This window comes from Cyprinus carpio, chromosome A12 (assembly GCF_018340385.1).
Source record: "Cyprinus carpio isolate SPL01 chromosome A12, ASM1834038v1, whole genome shotgun sequence".
Classification (NCBI taxonomy): domain Eukaryota; kingdom Metazoa; phylum Chordata; class Actinopteri; order Cypriniformes; family Cyprinidae; genus Cyprinus; species Cyprinus carpio.
The window spans coordinates 18600774-18618943 of record NC_056583.1 but is presented as its reverse complement, the minus strand read 5'-3'; the positions used below and the strand labels follow the sequence as shown (position 1 = coordinate 18618943).

General features: G+C 37.7%; 2 protein-coding genes across 2 annotated transcripts in view; one reads left to right on the top strand and one right to left on the bottom strand.

Annotated features, from left to right (window-relative positions):
* The window catches only part of LOC109099857 (neurotrypsin-like), a 41802-nt gene that overhangs the window by 4540 nt on the left and 19092 nt on the right, over positions 1-18170 (bottom strand). The window contains exons 7-12 of the mRNA XM_042767976.1: positions 17189-17367; positions 16624-16765; positions 15562-15773; positions 3681-3822; positions 3243-3524; positions 1882-2004 (exon numbers count right to left, since the gene is read on the bottom strand). Coding sequence (XP_042623910.1) covers positions 1882-2004; positions 3243-3524; positions 3681-3822; positions 15562-15773; positions 16624-16765; positions 17189-17367 — 1080 coding nt within the window. The remainder of the gene's footprint in view (positions 1-1881; positions 2005-3242; positions 3525-3680; positions 3823-15561; positions 15774-16623; positions 16766-17188; positions 17368-18170) is intronic.
* LOC122147045 (cannabinoid receptor 2-like) lies at positions 12939-14275 on the top strand. Its single transcript, XM_042768004.1, has one exon. It carries the CDS (start codon positions 13185-13187, stop codon positions 14139-14141), a length of 957 nt encoding a protein of 318 aa, XP_042623938.1. The 5' UTR covers positions 12939-13184; the 3' UTR covers positions 14142-14275.

The window sequence follows — 18170 nt, the reverse complement described above, 5'->3', positions numbered from 1 at the left end:
TTAAACTTTCATATATTTTAGATTCATTGCACACCAACTGAATATTTCAGGTCTTTTTATTGTTTTAATACTGATGATTTTGGCATACAGCTCATGAAAACCCAAAATTCCTATCTCAAAAAATTAGCATATTTCATCCGACCAATAAAAGAAAAGTGTTTTTAAATACAAAAAAAAGTCAACCTTCAAATAATTATGTTCAGTTATGCACTCAATACTTGGTCGGGAATCCTTTTGCAGAAATGACTGCTTCAATGCGGCGTGGCATGGAGGCAATCAGCCTGTGGCACTGCTGAGGTGTTATGGAGGCCCAGGATGCTTCGATAGCGGCCTTAAGCTCATCCAGAGTGTTGGGTCTTGCGTCTCTCAACTTTCTCTTCACAATATCCCACAGATTCTCTATGGGGTTCAGGTCAGGAAAGTTGGCAGGCCAATTGAGTACAGTAATACCATGGTCAGTAAACCATTTACCAGTGGTTTTGGCACTGTGAGCAGGTGCCAGGTCGTGCTGAAAAACGAAATCTTCATCTCCATAAAGCTTTTGAGCAGATGGAAGCATGAAGTGCTCCAAAATCTCCTGATAGCTAGCTGCATTGACCCTGCCCTTGATAAAACACAGTGGACCAACACCAGCAGCTGACATGGCACCCCAGACCATCACTGACTGTGGGTACTTGACACTGGACTTCAGGCATTTTGGCATTTCCTTCTCCCCAGTCTTCCTCCAGACTCTGGCACCTTGATTTCCGAATGACATGCAAAATTTGCTTTCATCCGAAAAAAGTACTTTTGGACCACTGAGCAACAGTCCAGTGCTGCTTCTCTGTAGCCCAGGTCAGGCGCTTCTGCCGCTGTTTCTGGTTCAAAAGCACACGCCTGTGCACGGTGGCTCTGGATGATTCTACTCCAGACTCAGTCCACTGCTTCCGCAGGTCCCCCAAGGTCTGGAATCGGTCCTTCTCCACAATCTTCCTCAGGGTCCGGTCACCTCTTCTCGTTGTGCAGCGTTTTTTGCCACACTTTTTCCTTCCCACAGACTTCCCACTGAGGTGCCTTGATACAGCACTCTGGGAACAGCCTATTCGTTCAGAAATTTCTTTCTGTGTCTTACCCTCTCGCTTGAGGGTGTCAATGATGGCCTTCTGGACAGCAGTCAGGTCGGCAGTCTAACCATGATTGCGGTTTTGAGTAATGAACCAGGCTGGGAGTTTTTAAAACCTCAGGAATCTTTTGCAGGTGTTTAGAGTTAATTAGTTGATTCAGATGATCAGGTTAATAGCTCGTTTAGAGAACCTTTTCATGATATGCTAATTTTTTGAGATAGGAATTTTGGGTTTTCATGAGCTGTATGCCAAAATCATCAGTATTAAAACAATAAAAAGGCCTGAAATATTTCACTTGGTGTGCAATGAATCTAAAATATATGAAAGTTTAATTTTTATCATTACATTATGGAAAATAATGAACTTTTTCACAATATGCTAATTTTTTGAGAAGGACCTGTATTAAACTGATTTCTATTTAATAAATATAATTTAATCCCTATGATGGCAAAGCTGAATTTTAAGCAGTCATTACTACAGTCTTCCGTGTGACTTGATCTTTCATAAATCACTTTAATATGCTTTAATATTCTAATTTGGTGTCCAACAAACATTTATTATTATTAATGCTGAAAACAGTTGTGCTGCTTAATATGTTAACTGATGATATCTGGAAAACATGTTCACAATGCTTCTAAATTGGCCACTTATTTTTGTGCTCTCAGTGACTTCATTTCAATCAAAATCAGTTAAAAATGATTATGGAATTGGATTCAGGAGTTGAGGAGCCTAAGTATAGCAGTTAATAGCACTGATGTCCAGCAGGTGTCTCTCTTACTGTTTGAAGCAATGAGCTGCAGTGAGCAGCCAGCAGGAGTTGATGAGAGTGGCTCCGCACAGAGGCTGATTCCCTTTAGATTGGGATCTGAGCCACAGGGACGCCTGCCAGGGCCAGTCACCCCTGTGGGGTATACATATGTGCGCACACACACACACACACACACACACACACACACACACACACACACACACACACACACACACACACACACACACACAAACAAACACATACAGACACAAACACAATGGATGTGGTGGAGAAATAGAGTCATATTTATCTGCAGTAAAAGAGCAGTTTAAAGTAGAGAGTAGCAGCATTGAATTTTAACAATCAAAGAACTTATAAACACAATTCTAATTTAAAGCATATTAATTTTTAGATGTTAAAATTAATAAATCATTTTAGATTAATATTTAGAAACAACTGGCAAAGTAGGCTATTTCTATGTCGGTTAACACAAAAGTACAATCACTGAGGGTTTGTAGTGCAATTAAAAAAACAGAAACAAAAAAAACAGAAACACTGGCTCAACCTATTGTTGTATTTAAACACTATTGCTGTATTTATTTATATTTTGAATTAGCTTTTATTTGCATATTTTCAATTTTTTTTTATTAGGTTTTAGTATTTTTGTTGTTCTTCTGCCGGTTGCACATAAACTGACAGTCACCACTGATATGTATATTTCTATTTAGTTTTATTTTGATTACAGTTTTAGTTTTGGTACTTCAACTTCAACTTATTCCAATTTGCTGAAAAGAAAAGTTTTTGACTTTTGCTGAACATTTCAGATTTTTGTTTTTCATATTATTTGAATCCTGTTTTTTTTTTTTTTTTTTTAATATATATATACATATATATATATATATATTTCATTTTATTTAAACTTTATTATGATTACCAAAACAAATTTTTAATAGTTTTAGATTTGGTTGACAATAACAACACCGCAATGGCATGAGTTTGGGGTGAAATCTGTTTAATTGCATATGCACTATAAAAAAATTATTTAAAAAAATAATAATAATAATTTCTGTTTCCTTGTAATTATTTGTGAAATATACTAGCAATTTCTGAGTGAAAATTGTTTCAAAGTACTTTTTGTACAGTGTGGGGGTATCTGGAAAGTTTTTAGAAGCTATTTTAGTTATAGCTAACTTTTTTAACTATTTTAGTTATAGCTATTTTAGTTATAGCTATATTTCAAACATTTTAATGAATTCATTTTATGACAATAGTTTACATCTTAAATTAAGCGTGATCTTTATATGCAATAAAATAAATTGTATCTGAACAAATGTCCACAACATGTGTTCTAGAACTGATTTAACAGCAGTAAAATTTAGATGACTGCTTACCTGAGAGATTTATAACCTCCAATAATCCTCTTGCTGCGTCTCTCAGCGCCAGCTCTCAAACCGCAGGTGTGTGTGCCCACCACTGCTATGTCAGCCTCTGGCTCTGGCAAATAATCACACACAACACCTGCATCCTGTCCATGCTTACAAGTGTGGCTGTCTTGTCCTTTAGAAGGGCACTCTCCGAGGAGCGACTCCTTCCCAGTGCACCTCACGTTGGTCAGATGGATGGTCCCCTTCCCTGCTCCGAAATAACCCATCGGCCTTGCTTTTGACACCCCACTGCCATAGAGAGCAAAAAAATACATTTCAGTACTTTTCTTCTACTCAGCTATCTGTATTCATCGTTCCTGAGAAATAATAAATCATATTCCATAGTACTGATTATGAGATGCTTTTGAGCTATTTTGTTTTAAACTGATGCAAATGGTTCTGTACGTGAATCCGAGCTGTCTGCAGACAACGGCAGCATTGACATCATTCCAGCCATGATCACAGACGCTGCCCCACTCTCCATTAAGAAACACCTCCACTCTGCCCTCTTTTCTATTGTCGCCACCTTCCAGTCGTACCAGAGGTCCTGAAACCACAGAACAGCAAGCAAAATAGAGAATTCAGTGTAGATTTTGTCACTTAGAGTACTGTGCATCTTCAGAAAGTAGTTTTTCAGTAGTAGTTTTCTATTAAAGCTTATTATAATACAGCCAGTTACACGGAATGAACCGAAAGACATGAATGATTTGAGAAATTTGGTGTGACTGCAAACTTCAATTTATTTTGTTTCCAACAAAAACAAAAACAAAAACAAAACAAGCACATCCACCTCAGTCTTGTATAATGTATACTTCGTCTGCAGTGCGTAAGCGTTGCATTCCAGCAGCGGTTTGCAGCAGTGCAGCGATTGTTTACGCACCGGGTCTATTATTGCTGTGCTGCACATGCTGAATTAAAGTGACAGCGCATTGTTCGTGGTAAAAATTAACATAGATTGACTTGAAAATGTAGTAATTTCACAATAAATTGATATGATTAAAGTCTACTGTGTTCCACAGTCAACACGTGGCTTTTTGGCTAGGTTTAAAACAAGGAAAAGTGCACTTTTAGATAAGGCAACATAATAGATGCACTTGTGATGGTAGAAAAACAAAGTTCTTTAAGAGCATGGGATTGCTTGCAATAAAGATTTAAATGCAAAAGAAAAGGCACGAGAGTCGACTGTTTCTGTCAGTGGTGAGTTTTAATTTAAAATGTTTGTGATAGCCTACTTGTACCGTAAGAAAAGTAGACTATATGATGTGTTTAAATGTGTTGCCACTTGCTTGAGCAACTTAATGTATGTTAAGTATTTCACTCTTATACATTGCATTACGGTATCAGCCAAATTACCTATTGATTTATTTAAAGGTATTATGGTATGGGAGTGATGACGTATGTTGTTACGTGTTTTACATCTCAACGTTGTACTAAGCTGATGCGGAAGTTTTTGTGAAAAGTTCATGCTGAATAAAAAGATGCTGACATGCAGAAGACGTGAATAAACCTTGAGCAACGTTTTGTCTTCATATCTGATTGATAGTGAACTGCGCACTCGAGCTCAACAGGTGATGGGGCCAGTCACGGAAGCAAGTGGGCGTTTTGAGCAAGTTATACGCGACGTATTACCCGTTATTCAGTAAAAGCTAACGGCCTTGTTTAAAAGATGCATAAAAAGACAGCGACTCTACAAAATGGCAAGCAGAGTGGCAGGATTCCAGATACCGCAGCTTTTGTTTGATGGATCCTAAGATAAAAATGACCTTTGGGATTCCTAGGTTATATGCACACTCTAAAGCTAAAAGAAACTATTTTGCATGAGCCCACTGATGCCGCTAATGTGGATTAAAAGGACACAAAGCAAGAAATTGTTAAAAGCAGGTGTGGTGCAACCATTGTAAAAATTGTACACATGCTGAATTCCTGTGCAAGAAAAAGGGTGACCAAGATGGTGCCAGAAAGGTTGCAGATGAACGAGACAGTGACCAGGACCACCTCTTCAAAGCTGAACACTCAAGAGTATGAAAGACCGCAAGCCACGTAACGAAGAACGACATCATGGTAGATGCTGGAGCGACATCTCACATTGTAAAAGGCATCAGAAAGTTCTAAAACTTTGACAGCTCTTTTCAACCTGAGACTCATTCAGTGGAACTAGCCACGGGACAAAGAGCAGCGGAATGTCACAACAAAGAGGAACAGCGGTGATTTATTTCCTAGAAGACACTGGATGACATCACAGAGCTCAGCTAAGGGACGCACTATACATGCCTTCATACCCACATGACATTTTCTCAGTAGCAAGGGCAACAAATGGAGGAGTAACAATTACCTTTAAAAGGGGTAACAGTCACATGGTTACCAAAGACGGTAGCAGGTTTGACATCCACGAAAGTGGAAATTTGTATTATTTGCCAACTATTGAAGAAAGTGTTGACCAGTGCAAATTATGTCATGATTTACAAATGTGGCATGAAATTTTGGGTCATTGTAACTATGAAGATATACGAAAGTTACAAGGTGTGGTTAGAGGCATGGAGATAAAAGGAAGCACAGTAAGCCAAAACCGGTTATGTGAAGTGTGTACGAGGGGAAAATTCACTCAGACAAGAAACAGAGAGCCAGACAGAAAGGCAGAGAAACCTTTAAAAATAATTCACATTGATTTGGCCGGCCCAATGCCAAAACAGAGCAAAGAAGGGTACAGGTATGCACAGTCTTTTACAGATGACTACTCAGGTACTATGTTAGTGTATTTTCTAAAGTCCTACGGCAGACACAGAACGAGCCACAGAAATGTTCATGGCAGGCATAGCACCTTATGGAGAAGTCAAGTGCATCCGTTCAGATAATGGAACTGAATTTATGAGTCGAGACTTTCAGGCACTGATTACAGAGAATAAGATTAGACATGAAACATCTGCACCTTATTCGCCTCACCAGAATGGCACAGCAGAGAGAGGTTGGAGAACACTCTATGACATGAGCAGGTGCTTACTGATAGAAAGCAAGTTACCAGATGAGTTCTAGAACTACGCTATGCAAACATCAGCTTAAGTGAGAAACAGGTGCTACTGTAGACGTACAAAGAAAACACCATATGAGTTATTCACAGACAGAAAGCCAGACATTTCCAAAATGCAGAAAGTTTTGCTTACAAAAAAAGAGATAGGCAAATTAGACTCTAGATGCGAACAGGGTATTTTCATTGGCTATGATAAAAACAGTCCGGCTTATCTAGTGTTCTATCCCAACACAAAGAAGGTCCAAAAGCATAGGTTGGTGAAGTTCACAACTAGAACAACCAAAGAAAGAGAAACACAAACATCTGAGAGACACACAGAATATGAGGATAAGAATCCTAATATCATTAACAGTGAGGAAAATGTTGATGAAAGTGTGAAAGATGTAACAGGCCAAGACAATCAGAGTGGTGCTTCTGAGACTTTGCCTGAACAGACTGAATCCACACAGCCAGGTGGAGCTACTGAGACTGTAATCAGAAGGAACCCACCAAGAAATAGGAGGAGACTAGCTCATCTACAGGATTTTGAGACTGGAAATATGGAGGACAAACTGCAAACATGCATAGAATTTTGCAGTATGCGATATACCGCAAACCTACCAGGATGCCATAACGTCAACCAAGTCAAGGCAATGGAAAAATGCCGTGGACAAAGAAATGCGTTCATTGGAAGAAAACAAGACTTTCACACTCACTTTATGGATCTGAAAAGTTTAAGGCAAGGTCTGTTGCAAAAGGCTACAGTCAGAAATTGGGGACTGACTATGATGAAATATTCTTACCCACAACAGACATGACAAGTGTGAGAGTGGTTATACAGAAAGCAGCGCAAGAAAATTTGATCTTGCATCAGATGGACATTTCAGAAAGCCTTTTTGCATGCACCACTTGATCAAGAAATTTATACTGAACAGCCAGGGGGATATGAGCAAAATTCTGAAACAAACAGGTGAAAAGCTAGTATGCAAGTTAGAAAAATCTCTCTATGGTCTTAAACAATCAGGTCGAAATTGGAATGCTGTATTACATTAATGACTGACTGAGAATGGTTTTTACACAAAACCCAGCTGATAACTGTATTTAAACAAAGGAAAAGTAGGACGACAAAAGTAATCCTGATAGTATGGGTTGATGACCTAATCAAAGCAGCTAACAGTGAAAGCTTACTGGAGACTGTAAAGGGAATGCTGACTGAGAGGTTCAAAATTTTGAACAAGCAGATGGTCTAGTCAAAATGTCGCAGGAGAGATATGCAAGGAAAATACTAGATCGATTTGATATGCAGAACTGTAAATCAAGAGAAACACCATGTGAACTAAAGCTTGATTATTCAGAAGATTCTGAAAATATAAGAGAGCCAAGGAAGTTCAGGGAGGCAGTGGGAAGTTTAATCTACTTATCCACTTGCACATGACCAGATTTAAGTTTTGTTGTCAGTAAATTATCTCAGCATTTTGCTGAACCAACAGAACAACATTGGAATGCAGTAAAACATGTGTTCAGATACCTTAAAGATACAGCAGGACAGGGATTATTCTTCAAAAGAAATGACACAGAGAAACTATGTCTAAGAGTATATAGTGATGCTGACTGGGCATCAGATGCAAAAGACAGGCGTAGTATTTCAGGATACTGTGTAAATCTGAGTGAAGGAAGTTCTTTGATTTCATGGAAAACCAGAAAGCAACCAACAGTGGCATTGTCTACTTGTGAAGCAGAGTACATGTCCTTAGCATCAGCCATGCAGGAATGTATCTACTTAGAGCAGCTACTCAGGGGAATGGACACATAGCAATATACACAAACAAGGGTGTACGAAGACAACCAAGGTACCATAGCACTAGCCAGAAACCTAATCTGTAGGCAAAGGTGCAAACACATTGACATAAAGTACCATTTTATAAGGGAAAATGTAAATGATGGTAAGGTGATCTTGGAATATTGTCCCACTGAGAAAATGATTGCTGACATTATGACAAAGCCAGCCACTAGGCAAAAACTAAAGAGATTTGCTCGAGACATGTTTGGCACTTAAGACGTACTGTATGTAAGTTTACATTATTTATGTAAAAGAGAAGTCTTATTTGTTTTTGTTATTCTTCTGGTAATGCAATAAGCTAAGGGTGAGTGGGGGTGTTAAGGATTGCACTCTTATACTCTTATACTCTTATTACGTTATCAATCAAATTTCCTATTGTTTTATTTGAAGGTATTATGGTATGGGAGTGATGACATATGTTGTTACGTGTTTCACGTCTCAATGTTGTACTAAGCTGATGCAGAGGTTTTTGTGAAAAGTTCATGCTGAATAAAAAGAGCATGCTGAAGACGTGAATAAACGCTGAGCAACGTTTTGTCTTCGTATCTGAGTGATAGTGAACTGCACACTCAAGCTCAACAATATACAAACCTAGAAGTCAAATGCATGAATAATACGTTGTTTATATAGGGTGACAATACGTCCTCTTTTCCCTGGACATGTCCTCTTTTTGGAGCTAAAATAAAGCGCCCAGTCGGATTACTTAATCACCCAAAATGTCAGAGGTTCGCAACATGTGTCCCGCGATTTTCATGTCCACTCTTTTAAACATTCTAATATTGTGTATAATTTTGGTGCAGTAGGGAGCCACTTTCAATATGCAGAGTATTTAAATGTCTTTTGAATGAGCGTTCGCTCTGTAAACTTTCGATTTCGCGAACACACACACTCTGTTGTAAAAGGAGCACATCTTGCAAGATGAGATAATTGTCAGTGAGCTCAGGATCTGTTAAGCAGCAAATACTCCAGCATGATCTTGTCAGTCATCTCTCCTTATTCTTGAGCTGGCTGTGATCAATCAAATCTGACTCCGGCAGCTCTTCTTGGATGCAGGGTTGCCATGTCCGCATTTTTTTTTTTTTCACAGAATTAGGCTACTTTTAAACTGTTGCCATGGGTTGATTTTCCCAAGTGGGTCAAATGTTTGAAATATTGCATAAAATACATTTGACTGAAATGCCTGTATTGAAACATTTTGCATTCAACCTGTGATAAACTGTTCCCTCCTACCCAACTCAATTCAAGCAGCTGAGTCCTTAATCATTTTCAAGAAACTACTGAAAATACATCTCTTTCATCTTCATTTGACTCTCTAACTCTAGCACTCTCTATTCTATTTCTATTCAAACTACTTGTTTTATTTAAAAAGAAAAGAGCCTTTAACACTAGCATTCTCTATTATTTCTCCATTCTTTCTACTTATTTTCTTTTTATTTATTATAAATAATGACCCTCTAACACAAGCATTATCTATTATTTTTCTGTTCTATTGCCGTTCTATTCACTGTTGGAAAATACACACAGTACATCACATGTCCCACCAGAGACAGTAATATATTGGATCACTGTTACACCACAATAAAGGATGCATATGACTCTGTTCCACGGGCAGCTTTGGGGCACTCTGATCACTGTTTGGTTCATCTTATACCGACCTACAGGCAGAAACTAAAATCAGCTAAACCTGTATTAAGGACTGTAAAAAGATGGACTAATGAAGCAGAGCAGGATTTACAAGCTTGTTTTGACCTCACTGACTGGAGTGTTTTTGAAGCTGCTGGACGAACTCACAGAGACTGTAACATCTTATATCAGTTTCTGTGAAGACATGTGCATTCCTACCAGGACTCATCTAACTTACAACAATGACAAACCATGGTTTACTGCAAAACTCAGACAGCTCTGTCAGGCCAAAGAAGATGCTTTCAGGAAGGGGGACAATGTCTTGTATAAACAGGCTAAATACACATTGGAAAAGGAGATCAGAGTGGCAAAGAGGAATTATTCTGAAAAAAAAAAGGACTCAGTTCACTTCCAGCGACTCAGCATCAGTGTGGAAAAGTCTGAAGGAGATCACCAACTACAAGACACCATCCCCCAGCACCGCGGAGAATCAACAACTGGCAGACAAGCTGAATGAGTTTTACTGCAGGTTTGATTGAACACCCAAAAATTGACCTGAATATTGCTCTGAACAACAATTCACACCATTCAATTCTCATGTAATGTAACTCTCCCCCACACCTGCGATTCAGATCAGTGAAGATGAGGTGCGCCAGGTCTTCCGGAAGCAGAAAAGGAAAAAAGCAGCAGGCCCAGATTGTGTTACACCAGTCTGTGGACTGCATTATGTTCTGCAACATCTAGACAGACAAGGACTTATGTGAGGATCCTGTTTGTGGACTTCAGCTCAGCTTTTAACACTATCATCCCAAACCTTCTCCTGCCCAAACTAACTCAGCTCTCCGTGCCAACCTCCATCTGTCAGTGGATCTACAGCTTCCTGACAAACAGACAGCAGCTAGTGAGGCTGGGAAAATACACATCAATCACCCATATAATCAGCACTGGAGCTCCTCAGGGCTGCGTTCTCTCCCCACTGCTCTTCTCCCTGTACACCAATGACTGCACATCTAAAGACCCCTCTGTCAAGCTCATGAAGTTTGCAGACGACACCACACTCATTGGCCTCATTCAGGACTGTGACGAGTCTGCTTACAGACAGGAGGTTAAAAAGCTGGCTGTCTGGTGCAGTCTTAACAACGTGGAGTTTAACACGCTCAAAACAGTGGAGGTGATCGTGGACTTCAGGAAAACCCCCCCTGCTCTCCCCCCACTCACAATCATGAACAGCACTGTGACTGCAGTGGAGTCATTCAGGTTCATGGGCACCACAATCTCTCAGGACTTGAAGTGGGACATTCACATTGACTCCATTGTGTAAAAGCCCCAGCAGAGGTTGTACTTCCTTCCCCAGCTGAGAAAGTTCAACCTGCCACAGGAGCTGCTGAAACAGTTCTACTCCACCATCATTGAATCCTTCCTCTGCACTTCAGTAAATGTCTGGTTCAGCTCAGCTACCAAATCTGACCTCAGAAGACTACAGAGGGTAGTCTGGACAGCTGAGCTAATTATTGGTACAACCATCCCTTCTATTCAAGAACTATACTCATCCAGAGTGAGAAAAAGGGCTGACAAAATCACTCTGGACCCCTCACATCCAGCACACTCCCTCTTTGAACTGTTGCCATCTGGTCGGTGCTACAGAGCTCTGCGCACCAGAACGACCAGACACAGGAACAGTTTCTTCCCTCAGGCAATCCATCTCATGGACACTTGACAATAACTGTGGAACACACAACACTATTTATACACTCATACACTTATTTATCTAACACACATACTTAGTCTACACTTCAAATTTTCACATAATATACCTGTACATACAAAACTGTCTATTGTAATATACCTGCACATACAACTGTCAATTTGTATATTGTTATTCCTTACTTACTTATTCCATTTTTTATTCTTTTATTATCTGTGTTTTTGTCCTGTCACTGTCATTCTATTGCACTGCGGAAGCTTCTGTCATTAAAACAAATTCCTCGTATTTGTAAACATACCTGGCAATAAAGCTCATTCTGATTCTGATTGTTTTATTTTTATTTAAAAATGAACCTCTAACATTAGCATTCCCTATTCTTTTTTCTATTCTATCTACTTGTTTTCATTTTATTTATTCTAAAAACAAAACAAGCAAACAAACAAAAAAAAATGCATACGTTACATATGCTACGTTAGGTGAAACCCTGCCTCCTAGCCATGAATCCAGTCCCCCACTGTTCTCTTTTTGGAAAACTAAAATATGGTCACCCTAGTTTATATTTATTGATTTTAAACTAATGTCTATGAAAGATTGTTACTGTAATGTGATAAAAGAGGATCACGATGATCACGATGCTGAAAAAGCATTTTCAGTAACAACGTTTGGATTTTAAATCAAAATTATGGAAAAATGTTTGTGGTAAACAGCCGCAGATCAGTAGCAGACTGCAAACGCATCCTGTGTGAAAGCACAATGAGTCCATGCTGCTTCTGCACTACCGCATACACACTGCAGACGGAGTATGTGTGAAACTGGTGTTAGGAGTAAAAGAAACAGAGGCTCTGTTACTGGCAGTGTAGCTTAAACCACAACATGTAAGCACATGAATTTAACAGTCAGTGAAAAGGAAGAACTTCAAAATAAGGTTTCTATTTTCAGAATGAACAGTCAGTGTTTTATAGCATCTTAAAATCAACATGAAATCAAAATAGACCTTTTATTATTTATTTATATTCTTAATTCAAATTCATGATCTTTTTGTATGCAATTCACAAATGCACGTTTACAGAAAAAAAAAACTTTCTATTTCAGTTAACTTGAATAACTTAAATATCTTAAATATCAACTTAACTTAAATATCTGTTATTTTTCAACCCCTCTGTCCCTTCATTCTCTAATATGTAATGTCCCAACTTTCACAATTCAGTCAGCTCCTAATGGATAAAAGTATATTGGATTGTGCATGCCTTTTCGTGTAAAGATGTTCAAGTCAAATTAATAAAATACATTTTTCAACAGGCAGAACAGACACATAAATAGCATATTGTAGTTGTGTAAGCCTTCATGTTGACAACCACTCTAACCACAGATCTGCCACTTGTTCAAAAAAACGCTTTTGTGACAGATGGGTCTGTAAAGCTTCTACTCTCCTAAGAAAGGCAATGAATGAATTATTATTATTAATTTAAACATTATACTTATTATTGTTATGTGTATGTATGTGTCTATATTAAGTATGTATATAGTTTTTAAAGTTTTTTTTTCTTTCTGTTTAACATAGTGTTACAGGGTTAGACGCGACAACACAGGGTTAGACCACACAACACAACAAGGAAGAAGCACAATTCATAACCGGTTCGTACAGGTGAGTAAAACACTACAAAATAACTACAAAAGCAAATTGTGGAAATCTAAAATGATACAATATACTGAATTTTCACAGATTCCATAACTAAAATGATGAATAGTTCCTGCAAAAATGTCTACACAGTGCTAAACTACACAGAAAAGGTAGCCATCAGCACCATCTGTGTGTCGATCACACCTCTCAGCCTCCTGGTCAATGTGCTCATTCTGGTTGTCATAGGCTGCTCTAGGAACCTACGAAAACACCCGTCATACCTGTTTATGGGCAGCTTGGCATTGGCGGACACTATTGCATGCAGCTGTTACACAATCAACTTCCTGGAATTCCACCTTTCTGAATCAGACAACTTGCTTGGGAAAACAGAGTATCTGCTTAAGCTGGGTGGCGTGACCATGGCGTTTACAGGATCAGTTGGAAGTCTGCTTGTGATGGCAGCTGACCGATATCACGCCATCTACAAGGTTTCAACCTACAAGGTGCTGCTGACACGTAAAAGAGCCTTTATGGCTATTGTGACTTTATGGGTTATGGCTGCCCTCATTTCCTTCCTTCCTCTGATGGGCTGGAATTGTCAGCCTTGTGAATCATGCTCCAGTCTCTTTCCATATGTGGATCGTTACTACCTGGCATTCTTTGCCAGTCTTGTGTTGGTGGTGATCGTCCTCATACTGGTAGCCTATGCTCTGATAGTGTGGATGGCCCACAAACATGAAGCCAATATGTCCGCTGAACATCCAGAACTAGCACGCATGCGTGTGGACATCCATTTGGCAAAGACTTTTAGCTGTGTTATGCTAATTCTGTTAGTGTGTTGGCTGCCTGTCCTTTCCTTCATGATGACAGATGCAGTTGGGACAAAGCTTTTAACACCAGAGAAAAAGGCATTTGCCTTCTGCAGTACACTATGCCTGCTGAACTCAGGCATCAACCCATTGCTATACACCCTGCGCTGTCGTGAACTACGTGCAGCACTTAAATCATTAGTAGTTGGTTTAAGGGGATGCAAAGGCTGTAGTTCACAGCTAGTGACTAATACCAGTGTATGACATTTAACAACATTTGGCTAATGAACAGAAGTGTTATCTCCCCCTAGTGTAGGTTTCTAAACAACAGCAGCTTTATTTCTGTTTTCAGTTATCATTTCTTAAATTTTGATTAAATATTGCCTAAAATGTAATATAATGTCTGCTGTATATTGAGCTTTATATACATATACATATACATATACATATATCTGTAAAAAATGAAGGTAACAAGGAAAAGATCTGAGGATACACAATCTGCTTTTATAATTTTCATTTTCACTGGTTTTTGTTTGTTATGAGACATACACAGGTGATTACTGTGATATATAATCATAATTTTTTATTTATTTTAAAAATAACTCTTCTTCGTTAATATATTTTGCATTTAAAATATTTTAATTTATTCCTGTGATGAAAAAGCTAATTTTTAAGCAGCCATTGTGTCACATGATCCTCAGAAATCATTCTAATATGCTGATTTGATGCTCAAGAAATATTTCTTATTTTTATCAATTTGAAAAAAAAAAACAGTTCTACAGCTTAATATTTTTGTGGAAACCGTGATACATTTTCTTTTCCATGATTCTTGGTGAATATTAAGTTCAAAAGAACAGCATTTATTTTAAATCTTTTTGTAACATCATAAATATCTTTAATATAATTTTTGATCAATTTATTGTATCTTTGCTGAATAAAATTATAAGTTTCATTTGACAGTAATTGTACTAGTGTAAAAAGTTGCAATTATACTCATAACTGTGATATATAAAGCCTATTAGAATAAAGTGACAATTACAGTAGCTTTTTATTTTTTATTTTTTCCTGTAAGTTGAAAACTTCGTTGCTACTGAACGTGCAAAATCCAATGCTACATCAAAGGCTCTAATGTATAATTTTTTTTAGATCAATAAAATCATGAATTTTGATTACTTTGTCATCTTTCATCTCTTAGAAAACAATGCAAGCAGAACATTACAAGCGACACACAGCCACAACATTTTGACAAATCTTGCCATTCAAACCTAACATTTCAAACATACTCAAAATGTCACTGACTGTGAGCAAAAAGACTACTGATGTTATATGATAATAGAGTTTAGATTGAATTTTTGTTTGTTTGGGGAAAATAAATCATGTTTCTCTAATGTTACACTGTCAAATGTCAAAGGTAGCATTGTGGATGCCAAGTGCTACACAATACTTTATTGAAATTGAAATGGAAGTTTTTTTTTATCAATAAAAGCAAGCACTTGGGAAACTACAATGGCTGTGTTTATTCCTGGCCTCTGTCAACAAGTGACATTTAGATCCCCTCTGAAATTCAGAAAGGGTCAAAGCAGTGCACACACAGAGAAGTCTATCAGCAAAACGTATCTGCACCTCACACAAAGCCTTACTCACACACTGAAGTCTATGTTGGTGTGGGTTCAAGATAACTTACCAGTACTTTCTGGAGCCAGTGGGACCTCATTGTTTTCTTCCCTGTGGCAGCGTATTCCAACATCTTCGCTATGAGAGCAATCGTGTCGACCCCACACGCTATGTTTACACTCCAGCAAAGAGCTCTCGCTGCCTTCACACTCCACATCGTCAAGCAGAATCAGCCCTGTTCCTTCTCCGAAAGCGCCAGCAGGAGCGACCTCTGCGCCACCCCTACATGGACACACACACTCATGATAAATTCCCAAAAACATAAAGCCACTTTAAATTCTCCTGCAAAATACTTAATTTATTGTGTATGACACTTCTAAGTGAATTTAATTACTAAATCCCTGCAGCCGATTGCAAAACAAACTCTTAGTGATAATATTCCTAACTTAAGGCATTTGATACTGGGCACTAATTTACTGAAGATTTACTGGAAAATTTTGATGAGTTGATCTACAATATTAACATTTTATATACTTCTGTTTATTTCTCTATACCTATATATTTAAATGTATGCAAAAATGCTATGATATAAAATTATTTATTGTGAGCTTTTGGCAATTGTTTTGAAAATTACCATTTCGGGGTCAGTAAGATTTTTTTTTAAACTAACTTTCATTCAGTAAGGATGCATTAAATTGATCAAAAGTGACAGTGAAGAATTTTACAGTGTTACAAAGAATGATTTCTGAAGGTTCATGTGACACTGAAGACTGGAGTAATGACTGCTGAAAATGCAGCTATGCAATCAAAAGAATAAATTACATTTTAAAATATTACAATTATTATAATTAATTGTAATTCTAATAATGTGGTTTTTACTGTATTTTTGTTTTTGTTTATGTAAATGCAACAGATTTTAGTTTTAAAATAAAAATCTTAATTTAATGAGATTTTTTTTAAGTAGTGTATATTAAAAATGTATATACATGACTGCATTACCAAATCTTTTATATGAAATCTTAGTTAATCAAGGCCCAACTGTCTGAATTATTCTGACAGTACATCATTCCTCAGTTTTTAGTAATACAGCTACTGTATATACACAGCTACTGGCAGGATTAAAGAATAACACCTGAATCCCAGCTGTCTGCAGACCACCTGTGCATGCTGCTCCGTCCAGCTGTCATCACACACCGTGCCCCAGTCCCCAGAGTGATATACTTCCAGACGACCTTCCCATGGGTTATCACCGTCTACCAGTCTCACTACACCATCTGAATGCATATGTAAACACATACTATATACATACATTGCATCTCTGGGCAGTTTCTGTATTGCCAATGGAAGTGATAACATACAGTCAACTGAAATAAAGTCTAGTGTCATCCTGAAGGGGTTTATTTTGTGTTAAAACCTGTTTGCTGTACACCACCCCATTTACATGACTATTTACCAGATAAATAAATAAGTGGACATGAAATATTAATTTGAGTCGAAATTATTGTAATTTTTTATGTGAGAACAAAGAGACCAAGTAACAATACAAGAGATATTAAACTAGGACAGTCAGTTTATGTTGAAAACTGTGTATATTAGGGTAAACTGCACAGAATATTGTGAAATACCAATCAGAATCAGATTCCAGAGAGTGAAGGCTGTAAGTGTTTGTACGTGTGTGTTTATGTGTAGGTTGAGACCTGTATAGGGATTGCATGACACCCCAGCGTCTTCCATATGGTCACAGTTGTGTTGTTCCCATCCGCTGTGACGACACTCGTCCAAAGAGAGCTCATTGCCTGTGCACTGTACTGCGTCCAATTGGATCGGCCCACTGCCCTGCCCAAAATGAGCCCATGACCAGGCTTTAGGGATACCCCTGGACACACACAAAGATATATATATATATATATATATATATATATATATATATATATATATATATATATATATATGGTCAAAGAAGATTTGGACTTTTGTCATCTTAAGAAAGATTCAAATCCAAAGAAAGCAAACATGTTCTTTTCGAAGGGAATAGTGAATAGAGAATAAGGGAACATCGATAATTCACATGAAACGGAGAGGGAAATTTACCCACCAGTAATTGTGCATCAGCCTGGAACTGCAAGAAGTTTAACTAAAATAAATGCATTGAAATGAACTGAGATTACAGCATTTATATTGAGTACAGTTTATTGAATTTAATTAGTCATTTTGTCAAGTGAAGTGAATTTCAACAGCTATCCTGTGCACAGGGGAATAGGGAACAGTGCGTTGTGACCTTGTCACTCAGAACCCAGCTATATTTTTTTAGTCTGGCTTGCAACATTTCCTGATCCTATTCTACATCATTTCCGGCTCTATCTCTGCTGTCTGTATTGTGAGACTACTTTTTAAGTAACACTTTACCTTCAGGTCCTATTAATTAATGTTATTTAATGCGTAAAATAATATTAGCTAGCAATTTGTTGTTACTGTATTTATGTTAAGAAATACAACTGTTCGTTTTTAGAACATTACCTAAGATCAATACATGCTTTAGAAGTGTTCATGTTAAACTTACAGTATGTAGCTAACTAATGTTAACAAATGGAACCTTATTGTAAAGTGTTTTTTTATCATAATTTTATATTAAATGTCAGTTTGATGTTGACAAATTACATCTCAATTTGATGATTTTAT

Bases quoted from the DNA above. Each gene is read 5' to 3' on its own strand.
- LOC122147045 (XM_042768004.1), top strand. From the start codon at position 13,185: ATGATGAATAGTTCCTGCAAAAATGTCTACACAGTGCTAAACTACACA.